Here is an 18,112-nt window from a genome sequence, read left to right as displayed (position 1 = left end):
AAAATTTACTTGCAACTATTATAAAACATTACTGAATTCGAAAAGAGAAACGACATAAAGTAAAGACTTATATATCTTCATGTAGCAAAAATCTAACTAAAATTTTAAAGTCTTGAAGTTTTCCCAATCAAATATTATTTACATGTGACAAGTGATATTCTTTTTTTTGTAGATGAGATAGATTTGCTATTCCTTGTTTTCATTTTAACTGTAGTCCTTTATATTCTAATTATTATTATTATTCTGATTTGGAATTTATTACAAAAAAGTAATTAAAATTTAATATTATGGACAAAATGACTACAAATTTAATTGTTGTCTTTTTAACTTAATATTCTATCAAACCGATACATAACACTATAAACTGTCCATTAATTTGACAGATTACAAACTAGGAACTGTCTATTAATTTGACAGATTACAAACTAGAAACTGTCAATTTATTTTACAGATAACATTCTAGAAACTGACAATTAATTTAACAGATTATAATAACATCTGTAAAACGTCTTATTATCCAATTAAATTTATAATTGGAACATATTAACAATTTTTCTAGTAAAAGATGACAGAGAGAATTATTGTATAATGTTTTGTATATATTTTTTCATAGTCTTGTAACTAAGATAACTAATTATGAACTGATACTATTTTCTGTTTGTGAGAGAAATAAAATTACAATAATATTGTAAAAATTCATTCTGTTAATTATATAATAGAATATAGATTTGATCAATGTTACAAAATAAATTCAATATTATATTAGTTTGCATCATTATCCACTATAAAAAGCCAAAAATTAACTTTAACAAAGACTTTGATTTAACCAACTTATTTTTACAATCATTTAAATATAAATTTTAGTATACAAAATTATTGTTTAAATACAATATTTATTTAAAGTAAATGAAACAATTATAAATTTAAGATAATTCAAATGACAGTAATATGAAAATTGACGTCGATTTATTGTATAGATTTTCAGTAAATATTAAAACTTAGATTCTAATGTTTCAATAAAAGATGTTAATTATTTATTACTAGTATGGATAATAAACAAATTAATTAAAAAAACAACTAATTTATTTCCATATATTAAAAATATATTTAATTGTAGAAGGGAATAACGTAATAAGAAAAATGATTATAATTTAAATATGATCGATTAGTAAAATTGATGGTCCGAAAGTGGGAGAGGATATTTTGTGCACGATTTGGTTGATTAATTCGTGGCAATCAAGTAGTAATCATTTGGTGAGGTGAATTCATTTGCATGGGGCCACCAGCCCCAATTTCGCAGCGTTTGACGTTTTGAAACATATCCGCGGTAAGACTCAATTGAATTTTAATTAAAATGCAAATTACTCAACGGGAAGAAGGAAAAAAAGCACTGTCGAAGAAAAATGAAAGAAGAAATGGAAAGCACAAAAAAAAGGAGTCGAGAAGATTGGAATATGCGAAAGGGGGAAGGAAGCTTTGGTAAATCAATAATTGGAGATTTTATAAACGAAACAAAACTTGAACGAAATTTAATCAACTGGAAGATACGAAATTAATTAAGCAATTTATAAACACTTCATTCATCAAGAGTTTTATGCAATTTTTCTTTATTTCCAATTGCTTGGAATAAAACAGTTTTAAAAACGTCATTATGAAAATATAATAAATATAATATTAGCGTCGGCCTCGATCAGTCCGGATTCACTATAGTCCGGTTTGAAAATTTGAAAACAAACTAAATTTTAATTGAGAAAAATTAATAAAAATGTACACAAAATCTCAATTTCTATTATTTTTGTAACTATTTACCGATTATACGCACTATGCGAAGTATTTATGTATATATAAAAATATGTTTCATTATACGTTACAATCTATGATTAATATTAAATCTATTGAAATATGATTTCACAAATATTTTCAAGGGAAATACTAAGAAGTACTTATTTCAGATGTAAAAAAAGTAACAATTACAAAAAATACATTCTCAATTTTGTTAAAATAACTTTAGTAAATTTTATATAAGTTGTAGAAAGATAATACATGAATATTTTCAGATTGATTTTCAGATATAATTTGTAACTATTACATAATTATAAAATGTTCATTTAACTACTGGTGCCATGAAATTTCTATGTACTACTCGCGCGGTGTATTTTATACACCACATGTATTACTGCCAGACGGAATGCATAAATGATTGTATTACTACAAAAATAAACTTTTTCATGTTAACTAATGCTATTTCTAATACATTAATGTAATAATTTCTGAATCAGAATTGTTGTCATTGCCCTCAATATATTCGTCAGTAGAGGTATCAGCATCGTTTCTTCCAACACTGCAGAGCAAGAACAAACGTGCACAAAAACAACTTATTTGTGCCGCAATCTAACAACAAAAAACATTAATCTTTTCAGAAATAAATTAAAAAAAACTAGGAAAATCAAATTAAAACTGCGAAATATTAACAGAATATATCAAATTATAGAAACAAATAATGATAACAAAAAAAACATGTTGCAAATAAATTAACAAGAACATCAACTACCGAGTATCAATAATAAGTTATGGAAAAATATCGATTTTCTAAAATGAAAAAGGCTATGATTGATAAATCACATATAATACCTGGGTAGTAATATTTAATTTAATATTTTATGCAAATAATTGAAATAAATATTAATAAACGTTGTAAATATATTTATAATTACAATATTCTAAATAATAATACAAGGTACGAAAATAGTGAATATTTTTATAAATGAGCTGTGAATAACACATTCTGTATAATGGTTGAAGATTTATAATAATGTTAAAATAAAATTTATTATGTATACATACAAAACAATACGTAGAAAACTGACATTTAGCATAACGAGTGACGAGGAAAGAAGAAGTCTCAGATTGTGCGCCTGCTACATCATTTTCAAAACTTGTGTTCACATATTATTTGTATTTTCATATGTTATTTGTGATGTGAAAAATTTAATAACTCTTGCATGTCTTCGAATAAAAAATAAAAATAACCATAACCAATAAAAACCGAGACAACCTTATACTTTTTTTCGACATGGAACGCATTGTCGTATTTTACATTAGTTTGTACGGGGAAAATTATTTCATTATACGAGAAAAAATCCGGAATTTCTGCAACGGATTATGGTCGTTAAACGAGGTTCCACTTATTTAAACCAATTGCATATAACAAATTATTATTTGTTATATGTATTCACTCCAGCTATTGTATTTATGAAGGTGCTTATGCTTAATGTACATTTTATATTAAAATATTTGAGTGCATGCAAATTAATTTTTTGTATTATTATGAAAATAAATGTTGAACCCTGCCAATAATGACGAGGGAGGGCATAATCAATATGGCGATCGAATGTTTTACAGGGGGTTGGTGGGTGGCTGCGCGCAGAGGAGGTAGGGAATAGGGGAGAATTGTGCGAGGGTGGAGGAGGATGAGGGTTGGCAGGAAGTCAACTGTGTACACGGCTCGAAGTGGGGTTGCAGCAGTGGTGAGAGGGAGAGAGAGAGCCAGGGGGCGGTGGAAGCGGCGGCATGGTAGTAGGAGGTGGAGGTTGTGCGAAGGCTTGGCGAGTGAAATGCGAATGGCGAAAAAAATATCCCCGTAATTCCACCCTCGCAGTTGCAATGATGGCCGGTCACATTATCAGGGGGGAAAACCCGCACGAGTGTCTCGATTGACGGGCGTGGCCAGCCCATTCCCTGCACCATCCCAACCCTCGAGTAAGGGCGGGGCGAGCACGCAAAACTGCTCTTAGATTGTGCATTTATGCCCTTAGACTAATACAAAGCTGCATTCATCCTGTATACACATACCCAGTCCCGTACATGCACAGTCCACAAACGGCTTACGTCGCTCTCAGCTCCAACACAAAAATGTATATATATATACAAATGCATGCATATTATGCACACACATACGTGCATAGAAACAGTGAAAACGGCACGTGCAATTATTGTTAATAATCCCAGCCACCCAACCTCCACCAGAGAAACTGCGCAGCGAAAGAATTACAAAAAAAAAAGATTATTGTATAACATCTACCTGCAAAAACTTGAAAACATCTGAATGGCCCTTATTCCCACGCTTTTTAATTGGATCTTATAATTAATTACACCGCAGGTCCCTCGAACAACAACACAATTTTTTACTAATTATCAATTATTTTACCTCTGCACCCCAAAGACATATAACTTTACGATACGAAAACACCTCTTCGTTAAATTAAATTATCACAAATGTATTCCTAATTGTATAACTTGTATTTCCAATATATAATTCAATTTCAACATTCAACGAATTAATTAAGAATAAATGTTCATGTATAATTTGCAATCCTTATGTATTCTCATCAATGTTATATTTTTATTGAAAATTTTGGTAATCACTTAAACTCATTGGAAAATGATCAAGCATTAATTTCTTAGGGATTAAGAATTAAATCCATAATTAGACATGACTGTTTTAGTAATTGTATATGTCAGTTACTTAAGTAAATTAATAGTTATATCAATAAAAAAAATTTACTCCATTGTACAAGTAATATATATTGATTATCTTTGATAAATTAGTAGACTTAGTAATTAGAAATCTGTTAATTGGATTCTAATATTGCGGAATAGTGTGTTTTTGTGATTTAAACAAACACAAATGTAAAACTTGAATCTCGTGTAAGTCTTTCTATAATTCAATTTGTATTATAATGTTTATAATATTACAATTTATACCGTTATTAATTTATATAAATATATAATTAAAGCTGATTATTGATGAGACACATCTTGAAATTAAAAGTAGACACTTTTATTAATTTTGAATAAAGTTAATAATAAATAGGAATCTTCTTCCATAAAAGAATCAATACGTAATGTTATTTATTAGCTAATATTTGTAATGCAATAACTGTTTTATTTAATTTCTTAAAGTTTTTTTTATTATTTTATAATATTTAAAACTAAGGTTGATAGATCATTGGTCAAAATAAAGACCAATTAATTAGTTTTTGTCTGCAAATTAAATCAAATGAACGCAATGATTAAGTTCGTATATATGGAATTAATAAACAAAATTAAATAAGAAAGATAATTTAAGAAAATCTGACATGACAAATATGTATTTCCTCTTCGTAAATAACTTTGTTATAAGTTTGATATGTCCTTTAGATTCAGTTTCATCTAGATTTTTTGCAATAAAAACAATTACATAATCACAGCATTTTGTTTATAAAATATATTATGACGTCTTTGTTAAGAAAATTTAATAACTCAAACAAGAGTTGATTTAATAAAGAATCTATCATTTTAAATACTTATAATTCAAATCTGGACAGATATACGGGCGTTTCAACTGAAAACAAACTTTGTGTGCAAGGCAGTCATAAAACCGATTTGGACCTATTCAACTATGGGGATCTGCGTGCAAATCTAGCATAGACATCATCCAGAGATTTCAGTCAAAGACGTTGAGGCAATAGACCAGTCCTCCCTGGTTCACCACCAATGACTATCTACCAGTCCACTGGTATCGCCTTCGTTAAAGAAGAGATTTCAAAAGTCGGCACCAGATATCGTCATCGGCAGGAGAATCATCCGAGTCAACTAACTGTAGAGCTGATCAACACAAATGGTGATTTACGTAGACTGAAACGAACAAACCGCACGATCTTCCTACTTGTTTCTGATGTAATATAATGTACTTTGTTTATTATTTGTGTATATTTTATCAATGTAGTTTTGTCATTGGTTCAATCTGGAACATTGTTTATTTCCAATTTCGTTAGCCAGAATTAAAGCTTATTATTATTATTTTCTTTGTATTATAATAGATTGTTTGATGTAAAAAATAATAATAATAAAAAAATATTATTTCATTTATTGTAAATTGAGATATTATTATACAATTATCATTAAAGGTTGATTTAAATGTTTATTTTTTAATCCATTAAATTATTGATTTTGTTTTGTGTACATCTTGAAACTAAAAGTGAATGTACCTATGTAAAATCAATAAATAAAGTCGCTATTGTTTACCACTCAAGGAAATGTGTACTCAGGAAACGTCTAGTTAATCAGACGATGTGTGTGCAATTAAATAACAGCTCGTATTTATCTCATTTTCCTTTCAATGCAAACACGAAAAGTGCTAAAACGTCTGTCGCATTAAAACGGCGCAAGTGTGAAAATTTATAATCACGACATAACATTTAAAATTGAGCTATTAACTATTTCGTATTTACGCACGACGCCGATGTGAAAACATAATATTTCGTTTATGCAAATCCGCGCTTTCCCCCTGTAATTACGTTGAATTTTTATTAAATAGTCTTATTAAAAAAATCGGCAAATAGGAAAGGCTGAATTAAATATAATTATATGTTATTGAAACCTGTACAGCCATAAATCTATGCAGGCATGAATATATTAATAATTATTCCGAATAAATGGTTATTACGCACTGGAGCGTATATAGTAGTGATCATTAAGTGTGAGATGTTTGCAGCTATTTATAACAAAATCCCCTTGTTTATGTAACAGCGATTCTTTTCACAGCACACTTACCTATGCATTATTCTACTATTACTATTTTTGTCCTACAATGTTATCCCCTTAAATACTTATTATAGTATCATATTATATTAAAAATACAATTTTAAATCATGTGGATTGAGCCATTTCCGACATTGACTAGATAAGTTAAGTACTAGTTCATTTACTTATAAAACCAGGCTTCCTTTGTATTTATTACATAATCTATTAGATAACTAAACTAATCAACTAGTGAAAAAAGGAAACATAGAAAAACAGAGGTATTTTATTAATTTACTAGAATTTAGTAGTTTATTTTTGTCATCTGTATATTTTTGTTGTCACGATAGTGAAAAATCACAAGAGAGTAGAACCTCGCTTAACCAAAATTCCAAAATTTCCGGATTTTTACTCGTGTAGTGAAACATATTCAAAAATACAAATAATATGTGTACACAAGTTTTAAAAATGATGTAGAAGGCGCGCAATCCGGGACGTCTCTTCTCATCTCACTCGTTATGCGAAACGTCGCTCGTTAAGCGAGTCATTTTTCTTACAATTCATTTTGATCATTATGCGAGGTGCTCATCAAGCGAGGTTCCACTATATTGCTTTCCTTCTGGTGGTTACTTTTTGCTTTTTGTAGTACATTTTATATTAAAAATAACATGTATGTTAAAAATATCATGCATTATGTAGATGAATTATATAACTATTGCATTTTCAGTTAATATTGCCTTAGACATCATTATGAGAAAATATAAAGTCTAATGCAATTAAACACACTTAGTTATTATTAGAAAAAGATATTCAATTCCAATTTGAAACTAGATTAACCATGTTTCTTACTTCGGAAAAGTCTTTTTAATTAAATTTAACATTTTTTCGGTCAAGTAAGTGTAAAGTTACTACGAATGTCATATGTACACCTAATTTAATATAAAAAATGAAGGATTCTTATGTTACCTTCTGGTGGTTACATTTTGGTTTCTACAGTAAATACATGATATATTATAAATAATTGATATATTAAAATATCATGCATTATGTAGATGAATTGTATAACTATTGCATTTTCAATTAATATTGCCTTAAACATCATTAGGAGGAAATATAAACTCTAGTGCAATTAAACACAATTTTGTTATTATTAGAGAACCTATTCAATTCCAATTAGAAATTAGATTAAACATGTTTCCTACTTAGGAATAATCTTTTTAATTAAATTTAACATTTTTTCGGTCAAGTAAATGTAAAGTTACTACGAATGTCATAATTACACCAAATTTACTATAAAAAAAAATCAAGTATTCCTATGTTACATTCTGGTGGTTACTTTTAGGTTTCTATAGTAAATACATTTTATATTATAAATAATTGGTATGTTAAAATATTATGTATTATGTAGATGAATTGTATAACTATTGCTTTTTCAATTAATATTGCCTTAGACATCATTGGGAGGAAATATAAAGTCTAATGCAAATAAACATAAGTTACACCAAATTTACTATAAACAAAATCAAGTATTTTTATGTAACCTTCTGGTGGTTACTTTTTGGTTTCTATGCTAAATTCATTTTATATTAAAAATAACTGGTATGTTAAAAATATCATGCATTACGCAAATAACTATTGCATTTTCAACTAATATTGCTATAACGTCTATTCTATCGTCTATTAGTGATTAGGAGGAAACATAAATTCTAATGCAATTCAACACACTTTAGTTCTTATTAGAATTATAATAGAAATTGCATAGAATCTTAAATATGAGTTAAAAAAAATTAAACATGTTACATAATTCAGAATAAGTACTATTTAATATTTCTTCTTTTTATTTTGTATTATACCTGTTACATAAATATAATCTAAATTAAATCATGTATTATAATATTATAATTCAATTGACAAAGAACTATGTTGCTGTACGTCTTAAGATCTTCCTATTTGTGCCTACAATAAATAAAATATTTTATTAATAAAATATTATATGTTATGTAATGTATTTGTTAAATTTTAAAAGACTCGTTAAATCTTTTACATTTTCGAAGTGACGCAAGTAGTTCTTCTATTTTACATTTGACAAAACAATTTACAATGAATTTATCTTCAAATCAATGCAATTGTAAGGAGCATTAATTAGTGTAATGTTAAAAACAATTACATAATTTTAATAAATAATGAACAATAACTATAAAAGAGTATGTTAAAATTAATGAACACTCCATTTTAGTCCATTGGCAACATTGTGTATTTGATTTTTGAAAAAAGTTAGGTTAATGTAAACACGTTGTTTTAAGTTTCCCTTTAATTTCTACTAATTTTAAGTGTAATTATTCATTAGTTGTATGTACACCTAATCAATACAAAATAAACATTATTAATATTCTGTTTACAGTAAAATGAGCGAACAGAATGAATTTAAAAAGCATATGTCCTGCGCTTTGGATATTGGTGAACCATTGAATTTATTGGCTAGCTTAACTACTGCTTGTAATGAAGGTTATCACTTTGTGGTAACCAAACTTATTCATCCTAATCATGAGAGAGATCTGTACAGCAAAGATGCACCAAGAGTTATTGGTCGAACTGATAGACTTTTGAGCTCAAACGATTGGAACAAACTTATAGTTTGTGAGTAAGATAATAAAACACAATGTATGATATTCTATGATTTTTTTTTTATATACAGGTAGGTTATCGAAGCAGTTTCAAATTGATAGTGAGATTGAGAATATTCGAGAGCATGACAAAAAACTGTTATCTCAAGAATTGGGATTTGCTTGCCACTTGTACATTCCTGCTATACTAATTAAGCTAGTTCAGCGAGATAATAAAAATTTGGCTCACTTGCTGAATTGCAAGCTGCAGGCTGGTGCTAGTTTTCAGGTTTGGGTAGAAACTCCTATGGTGAATCCAGCAAAGAAATCACCAATTGTGAATAATGAGGATTGTGATGATATCTGGGAATGGTGGAACGATTTCAGGAGATATGGCAATTACCACAAACGTATTGGATTGGCTCTGGTGATGCCAACAGATGGTTGTATGCTGGATGACTTGGAAATCAAAAGGTGGGGCGGGGAACCAGTGAAGGCAATTATAATTCCCACTTGTCTCTTTATTTCCAATCAACACAAGCAGCCTGTCTTGCCACGTGTTTATCAAGAGATCATCAAACAATTTCTACACCTGGATGTGCAATACATTATTTCAGGGCCAAGATTTAAACACACTTATCAGCAGTATTGCAGCTACATGGGTTATTTGGGAAAGAAGTTGTATGATCAAAGTGTGATTGGAGAATTTTCTATGGGGTATACTAAGTATACTTTTTTAATTCATTGTTTTTAATTATTGTTTTATATTGTAGTTGCGAGGATTTCCTGCAAAGCCCTTTGCAGCCATTAACAGAACATTTGGAAACTCCTATTTACGAAATTTTTGAGAAAGACTCGATCAAATACGTTTTATACCAACAAGCGATTGAGAAAGCTTTATGTGATATAGCAAAAAATATAAGTCCCATTGTCGTTATTGTAGTTGGCGCAGGAAGGGGACCTTTGGTCCAAGCTACTTTGAACGCCTCCATAATTACTCAACGTAAAGTAAAAGTGTATGCAGTTGAAAAGAATCCCTATGCTGTTAACACGCTCGAAGAAAGAATTGCCAATGAATGGAATGATCAAGTTACATTGTTCAATGAAGATATGCGGGTTTGCGAACCTCCAGAACATGCCGATATCCTTGTTTCTGAGCTCTTAGGTAATTCCATAATTATTTTAATTGCTCTATTACATTATCATCAGATTGATATAAATAATGTTATATAACTATATTTAGAAAAGTCTGATACAAATTTTGCAAAAAAAAAGTATCTCAATTTTAAGGTTCCTTTGGTGACAACGAATTGTCTCCGGAATGCTTGGACGGAGCCCAAAGGTTTTTGAAGCCGAATGGTATTTCCATACCACAATCTTATACATCTTATCTTGCACCTTTGCAAAGTATTAAGCTTTACAATGAAATCGGAATGTCCAAAACAGCGGATAAAACATTGCAGGTCCTTTATGAAACACCCTACGTTGTGCATTTAGTGAATGCATACCAAATTACTAATGCAAAAGTATGAGAAGCTCAATTTTCAAATTATTTTGTTTGTAAGACATTATTTTGTAGGATCTATTTGTGTTCGAACATCCCAATAGAAGCGATATGATTATAAACGAACGAATGCGCACATTGAAATTCACTGCAGAGCAGAATTGCGTGTTGACAGCATTCGCAGGATTCTTCGAAAGTGTCCTTTACAAAGATGTTATTTTGAGTACAAATCCTGTTACCCATTCCAGGAATATGGTCAGCTGGTTCCCTATAATGTTTCCACTTCCCGTAATATATTTGTTAATTGTATTGATTCAAGTTTTATTTACTTAATTTCGTTTTAGTTTCCGGTACAAGTTAAAACTAATGAACAGATCGAAGTAACTTTCTGGAGGGCAGAGAATAACGAGAAAGTCTGGTATGAATGGTGCCTTAATTCGCCTTTTATGGGAAGCATAAGCAACATCGCTGGAAGATCCTACTTTATTAAGAAGCATTGAAATGATGTAGCTTTTTTACTTTTATATATTAGCTTTGTACACAGGAGGAATAGAATATTTTACGTTTCCTATTATTATACATTGTACTCAAAATAATAAATCAGTATACAATTTGATGCTTTAATTACAATGCCCTAAATTATTGAGTATAATAATAATTTTAATGATACAAAGACACCCAAATATAAGGTTGATATTTTTTGTTTAGAGCAGGCAAGGTCAATCTTTCCTAGGTTTGGAGCTAAATTATCATTCAGTTTCCAAATCCAGCCCTTGAATCAAATTATTAAATGAATTCAAACGAGTTGCTACTTATTTCATTTATTTATAACGTACATAATATCAAAAGAAGTAGAAGTTTGTTCATATCTGGTTTAATCTAAAATTGTTTTTTTTGTGAGTGTGTTATAATATCAACTAACACTGTATACTTTATAATTACAAATAGTAGCAAATGGTAATAAAATACAGTGGAACCTCGCTTAACGAGCAAAATACATGAAAAATGACTCGCAACATCGTAAATTACATTAGGTTATGTGGGGAAAATTGCTTCACTACGAGTAAAAATCCGGAAATTTTGAAACGGATTAAACTCGTTAAGCAAGGTTCCACTGTACATTGTTAAGTAGCGTGCACCATCTTCATCTTTTCTTCTATCGCAGAATGAACCAACCTTACCAGAAATAAAAAAAAAACGAAATAATTAGTTATTATTCATGATATTTATACCTAATTCCATTTTACTTCTCTTATAGCTGTCTTCTTGTGGCTTCTTCTACGGGGACAAATTTGTAAGGGTTTTTAAATTTTGTATAAAAAAAATCACACATAATATACTTGAACACAAGTTTGGTAAATGATGAGAAAATGCATAATCTGAGACTTCTCATCACTCGTTATAGGAAAATTCGCTCGTTAAGCGAGTCATTTTTGTTAGAATTTGTAAAGCGAATTACTCCTTAAACGAGGTTCCACTGTTCAACATAATAATCATATATGAATACTGCATTTCATATAACTCAATTTAGTTAAATTAATACCTATTTTTTTTTTAAAAGTAGACTTAACAAATAAAAGAAAGTCAAATGGTTTTCTTTAAACGTAGCAAATGATCAAGAATATAATGCTATTTCGTACGAAAAAAAACAAAGTTTGAATGCATTATAGAAATATGAATTAATACTGACCACTTGGTTTATTTTCGAACTGAAATGGATCAATGTTCCTTACGTGAAAGGTCAAAGAGAATTTAAAAATCGTCATAAATAATCGACATTTTTTTTTAAATTATTCTGAACATATGGGAAAATTGTTCAGAGTTCGGATTTGAAGATAGTTTAATTCTTACATTTTATTCTGCTTTTCAACAAACGAAATTTGAAAACTTTATTATAATTATATAACATAATATAGAATTGTAAGTTTACCAAATTAACGTAACTTAAATTGAACAAAAAGAAATGTTTCTTCTCAATACATAGATACACAAGACAAGATGATTTGTATAATAAAAATGACTACAATTGATTACTTTCTGTAAACCTACTATTTTTTTATGAATCTCTAGAATAACAGAATCAATTGGTAAACTTCATTTTACGAGTTTCCATTAGATCTTTGTCCGGTTTCAAAACTTCATAAAAAGTAATTAAGAATTGAAGCATAGGAACGAATCAACGCAATCTTGCCATTAGTGAATCAAGTTATAAAAAAGTTTATTTGTCTAATGAATATTCTAAAATTTGATTTCGTAATATAAAATTACAATTGAATTTGAATCGAAGTAGCGAAGCGTCTCCTCTCAAAATGTCAGTGTTCAAATTATATTACAATTGCGTGAGTCCACCATGTAGAACGGTGCATATGGTAACGAAGGCATTAAAGCTTAATGTGAAATTAATCGACGTCGATATATTGACACAAAGATATTTGGAACAATTGCAAAACGTAAGAGCAGAAAATTGCAACTTCCTCTCTGCCCCATGATTAACAATCGCATTGTTGTACGTAGGTGAATCCGCAGCACACGATTCCCGTCCTCAACGACACCGGATTCATTCTTTGGGATAGTCACGCCATCTCAGCGTATCTGGTGAACCGGTATGGGCCTCAGAAATTGTATCCGGAAGAGACGAAGCTGAGGGCTTTGGTCGATCAGCGATTGCACTTCGACTCCGGCATCCTTTATCCAACATTAAGGAAGATCATTGTACTGTTCTTATTCGCAATTCCTAAAAAAGAACAATAGTAATTATTATTTTTACAGGTACCGATAATGTTTTTCAACAGATTCGGATTATCCAAAATGGATGTTATAAAAATTAAGCAATGCTACGAGTTTATGGATATATTCATGGGTAAATCCAGTATATGGCTGTGCGGTGATGAAATGACGATAGCCGATCTCTCCTGCTTATCCACCGTCTCCACCATGGACATGATGTATCCAATCAAAGAGGACGAGTACCCAAACCTGAAGCGCTTCTTGAGGAACGGCGAAAGGCTACCGTATTACAACGATATAAACCTGAACGGTTTAAATAAACTGAGCAGCGTCATCCAACAGAAATTCATCAAGCACAAGGAAGAAAAGGAATTTTCTGGTGGAAGTAAAACAAAACTATAATCGAAACTTAATCATTAATTCAATAATTATACGTGGAAATTGACTGGCATTTCTTAATTGCTAAAAACGTGAAACTTGTTCGGTTTTCTTTAGTATGAGAAAATCAATTATTCAACAGTTAATAACTACACACGGTGGTGACCTGACATTTACCCTCCAAATCGATACTTCTTGAATGTTTTTTTATGTTAGGAAAATAACAAGTTGCGCTGTAACACCATTATTTTTGCTTCAATAATAAATGTGTTTGTGTGTGTTACAGCCAACACCAAATTAATGCGGAACAATTTCGCTCTCGTAGCTAGTTTTAATTTATCAATCATCTAGTGTAATTGCATGTGGGAATAAACGGGATGAGATCATATTTTTTTGTACTCCATTCCTAGTCACATTTATTATGCATCCTTTCTCTCTGTTCGAGTGGGATAGGAATCTTTTGTTGGCGAAACTCGCGAAACGAATGCACATGTATTTGTTTCTTTCTCATTGCAGTTGCTTCGTGCCGGTGCGGTTTGACTATTGATTTTGGAGCAATGGCTTTTCTGATTGTTTGTATTCTGGCGAGGGCAAATATTTTTGTTGCTATTTCCAGTGCGCCACTAAACCTCAATAATCATAAAATCGATATTGTTGCACGCATTAACATTCAGCTCCAAATTGTTACGTGCTTGAATAAGTTATATCGGAACTTGTATAGTCGATGTACAGATATATATATTTTTACCTATTTATTACACCCGTGGCTTCAGATCGAACACCTATAATTGCAGAGTTTTTACATATTCATGGCTTGATTGCATGTTATTTTCTATACAGTTTTTATGACTTCCGATGATTAATTATCATTGAAAATTTCTTAGAAACATTCTTGTGAAAGCTTGGAATTCAATTTATTTTTGATTATTTTATTATTGGCCAATAGTGCCTGAACTATCGTATGACTTATGGTCACCTTGAATATGAATAATGTAATGAACCAAAATTAAATAATATAAAATATAGTAATACCTCGCATAGTGGGTTCCTCCAATATCCCGGACTATTTGAAACAGAACTAATCGTTGACTTTAGAACTATATAAAAATAAACCGTACAAAAAGATACTCGACTGTATAAAGCAGATATGATGCCAAAAAGAACCGCAATCCGATTTTTTACATTTTATAAAGAGCCATGCGTATATTCGTTTATTTTATTTCATGTATTTAATTATGTTATGTATTTTTATTTAAAGAACATATATAAAAAATATAATTATGAAAATGACATTAATTGTTTCAAAATTTTAGTAATAAAATTCAAATATATTCAAAATATTTATTAATAAAATGTATAATATCATCAAATGATAATCTTTGGTCATTTTTTTTAAATTTTGTGTAAAATTAGGAAAATATAAAACTAAAATTTGAAAGGGAGCCGCACTTGACTCAACGATGAGCCGCATTTGTCTACAGTTGGTAAATTATTTTGTGTACGTTTTTTTTGATTTTATCAATTAAAAAACCTGACTGATCGAAGTGTTATAATATTATTAATATATTTTAGTAATTTCAATCGCAACATCGGTTTCGAGAGATAATTTTACATATTCATAAAAATAAATCATATTATTTAAATATCTAAATTGAAATCAAATGTAATGAATAAAATAGAAATTACCTCTAAATAAAGTGATACAACTTATCATCAACTTAACATCAACTTTAGGTGGATGTGCCGGGTATGTCATTGTACGGTTAATAGACAAAAAATAAAGCTTTATAATTTGTAATATAAATGTATACACTTACGAAAATAATAAATTATACCAAATGTAGTTGGGATTTTCTCGAAGGAAATCCATCAATAAAAAAAATTACTATACATACAAACATCTATTGATTGATAATTTTCAGTTCATTATTTTTTAATGAAATGATCGGATAAGTACAAAACTAATTATTTTGTTTTCTTTTAAATTTATAAGTAATTGTATGCCATTGTCAGCACTTTGGAGAGCGAAGATGAATATCTTTGCATGACCCATCATCACATCTTCGGGGACTTAAGGGAAGAAGGTTATTCTTCGGAAGGGTGGGTATGGAATACTTCAGCCGGAAGATCAGCGGAGATTCATTGGCATTCAGAATTCAATTGAGTTGAGCATTGAGATGAAGATGAAGGATTGAGACAGGAGATAACTGGATCGCCATAAATATTGTGAACAAAGCTGACTTGGATCACCAGAACTGACATTGCTGCAGGATAGTATGTGTTTTACTGAGATTATTGGAATATTGTTGGTAGTAGATTGTAACAATGACTTCTCAACACGCCGACAATTCAACGAATTCAAACATGACAATTCGATAAAACTTCAGAATTCAATAATAAAAAAGGATTGAGAGATCGATAGGTAATAGGATAATTGATTACCAATCAAATATAATTATATACTTTTATGTTCTGGTTTGAATGGCTATATTTTGTATACTTAATACGCATTAAGAAAAAGATTTAAACACAAACAATTGTTGTCCAACATTAATAAATATTACATAACATTAACATAATTTATCAGAGAAAATAATAATAATTTATTGGACAAATAAAATAAATATTACTCGAAATTAACTATAAAGAAAAACCTAACAATTAGAAATATAATATAATTTATATCAATAACAAACACTAAATAGTCTTTCCGCACTGAAATTAATAAATTTTACTTAATTACAAATAATATAATTACAACATGGACCAATAAATATTTGCAAATTCATTAATTATTTTTATATAAACTTAAACATTAGATCTTATACCTTTAAAGTTCGTTACTAGATTTCAAATGAGTTTAACGCAAATAATAAATAGTAAATTATAATTATGTTTACTATAGACTATGATCATTTATCTACTTGTAAATGATATGAATTAACAAATGCTTTTTGGTAATAGCTATTATAAATAACTATATAGTAATTAAGCTGTATGTGAAAGAACAGGAAGAGAAATAGTGCCACGTATACGGTTTAGAGTTTGTTTGTATCTGAATTTTTTGGGCCGATTTGTATTGTCAGGGAAATGTGGTGGAATCAATTTTTTTCCGCGTTGCGTTCTGACATTCAATATTTAATGGACTGTGCCTGGCTCGGTTTAGGCGTACCACAGAGACTCCGCGATCACATTTAGATATTGACCGCAGCAGAGTAAACACCTCTTAAATCGCGATGGCCCCGTTGCTCTACAAAAAGGACATGAGTGCCCCTTGCAGGGCCGTCCTCCTTACAGCCCAAGCAATCGACCTCGAGCTCGACTTCAAAGACGTGGACATGCTCAACAAAGAGCACCTCGAGGAAGATTTCATCAAGGTATATATAGCATTAATATTTAGCGAGTCAAAAAACACTCAATGAATCTTTCGTTCTTTGCACGCAGTTGAATCCTCAACACGCAGTACCAGTCTTAGATGATGAAGGCTTCATCCTGTGCGAAAGTCACGCAATCATCGTGTATTTGGTATCCAAATACGCAGGGGACGATTCGTTGTATCCGGAAGATCTGCAGTTGAGAAGCCAGATCAACCACAAGTTGCACTTCGACGGAGGCGTCCTCCAAAATTTGATGCGTCAAATTATTGTAATTATTATAATTATTTCTTTATTGAAACTGAAAACAGTATTAATATATTCTTATCTCAGGGACTCTTCATATTCGAAGGCGCCAGTTCCATTCCGGAAAAGATCGTAGACAGCGTAATCGAATCGTACAGTTTCCTTGAAGCCTTTTTGCAGGATAAAGAGTGGTTTGTCGGTGATTCGGTGACCCTTGCAGATTTGTCGTTGATTCCGTCTGTTACCACGCTCAACGTATTAGTTCCCATTGACGGGGACGCTTGTCCCAAATTGCTTGAGTGGATAAGTAGAGCGGAGGAATTGCCCTATTATTCTGCGAACTCCGCCGGTCATGAAGAACTCGTTATCTTCGTAAAGAATATTCTGGGCGCATAAGTCCATACGATTTTACCATTGCAATCAGCGATTTAGTATGTGAATATAGTTCCTTGTGGAAACAATGAGTTGCTTATACCTGCTTTATATTAATAAAATGTAACGAAGAAACTTATTGCTGCTCTTATTATTAGAAAATCCCTTAACTGGAAGACAAATATTGACTACTTATATAATTTATTCTTTGGAAATCCTACTTATAAATATTTGTATAGTCAATTATTTATAAGTAGAATTTCCAAGGAGTAAACATGATGAATGAATAATCAATCTATTAACTATAATTATAGTTATAGTTAATAATATTTAGTAAATATATAAAA

General features: G+C 30.2%; 3 protein-coding genes across 4 annotated transcripts; all 3 read left to right on the top strand.

Moving 5' to 3' along the window:
* The first annotated feature begins 8,829 nt into the window (after nucleotides 1-8,829).
* LOC108566929 (protein arginine N-methyltransferase 5) lies at nucleotides 8,830-11,292 on the top strand. 2 transcript variants are annotated; one of them, XM_017927063.1, is made up of 7 exons: nucleotides 8,830-8,910; nucleotides 8,963-9,198; nucleotides 9,257-9,881; nucleotides 9,938-10,329; nucleotides 10,455-10,690; nucleotides 10,744-10,956; nucleotides 11,013-11,292. In XM_017927063.1, the coding sequence occupies exons 2-7, from the start codon at nucleotides 8,967-8,969 to the stop codon at nucleotides 11,166-11,168; spliced, it is 1,854 nt and encodes a 617-aa protein (XP_017782552.1). In that variant the 5' UTR covers nucleotides 8,830-8,910; nucleotides 8,963-8,966; the 3' UTR covers nucleotides 11,169-11,292. The 2 variants fall into 2 exon arrangements, with proteins under 2 accessions (XP_017782552.1, XP_017782553.1); XM_017927064.1 differs by having other exon boundaries at nucleotides 8,875-8,893.
* A 1,680-nt stretch (nucleotides 11,293-12,972) lies between these two features.
* Nucleotides 12,973-14,141, top strand: LOC108566935 (glutathione S-transferase 1-like). Its single transcript, XM_017927071.1, has 3 exons — nucleotides 12,973-13,118; nucleotides 13,183-13,380; nucleotides 13,438-14,141. The coding sequence occupies exons 1-3, from the start codon at nucleotides 12,978-12,980 to the stop codon at nucleotides 13,795-13,797; spliced, it is 699 nt and encodes a 232-aa protein (XP_017782560.1). The 5' UTR covers nucleotides 12,973-12,977; the 3' UTR covers nucleotides 13,798-14,141.
* Nucleotides 14,142-16,912: 2,771 nt separating this feature from the next.
* LOC108566930 (glutathione S-transferase 1-like) lies at nucleotides 16,913-17,904 on the top strand. The gene is made up of 3 exons (XM_017927065.1): nucleotides 16,913-17,150; nucleotides 17,218-17,418; nucleotides 17,481-17,904. Exons 1-3 carry the CDS (start codon nucleotides 17,010-17,012, stop codon nucleotides 17,787-17,789), a joined length of 651 nt encoding a protein of 216 aa, XP_017782554.1. The 5' UTR covers nucleotides 16,913-17,009; the 3' UTR covers nucleotides 17,790-17,904.
* The last annotated feature ends 208 nt before the right edge of the window (nucleotides 17,905-18,112 follow it).

The sequence above is a fragment of the Nicrophorus vespilloides genome, unplaced genomic scaffold (assembly GCF_001412225.1).
Source record: "Nicrophorus vespilloides isolate i.1.1-1 unplaced genomic scaffold, Nicve_v1.0, whole genome shotgun sequence".
Classification (NCBI taxonomy): domain Eukaryota; kingdom Metazoa; phylum Arthropoda; class Insecta; order Coleoptera; family Silphidae; genus Nicrophorus; species Nicrophorus vespilloides.
The sequence above is the reverse complement of the archived record's forward strand: the minus strand, read 5'-3'. Positions and strand labels throughout refer to the sequence as shown.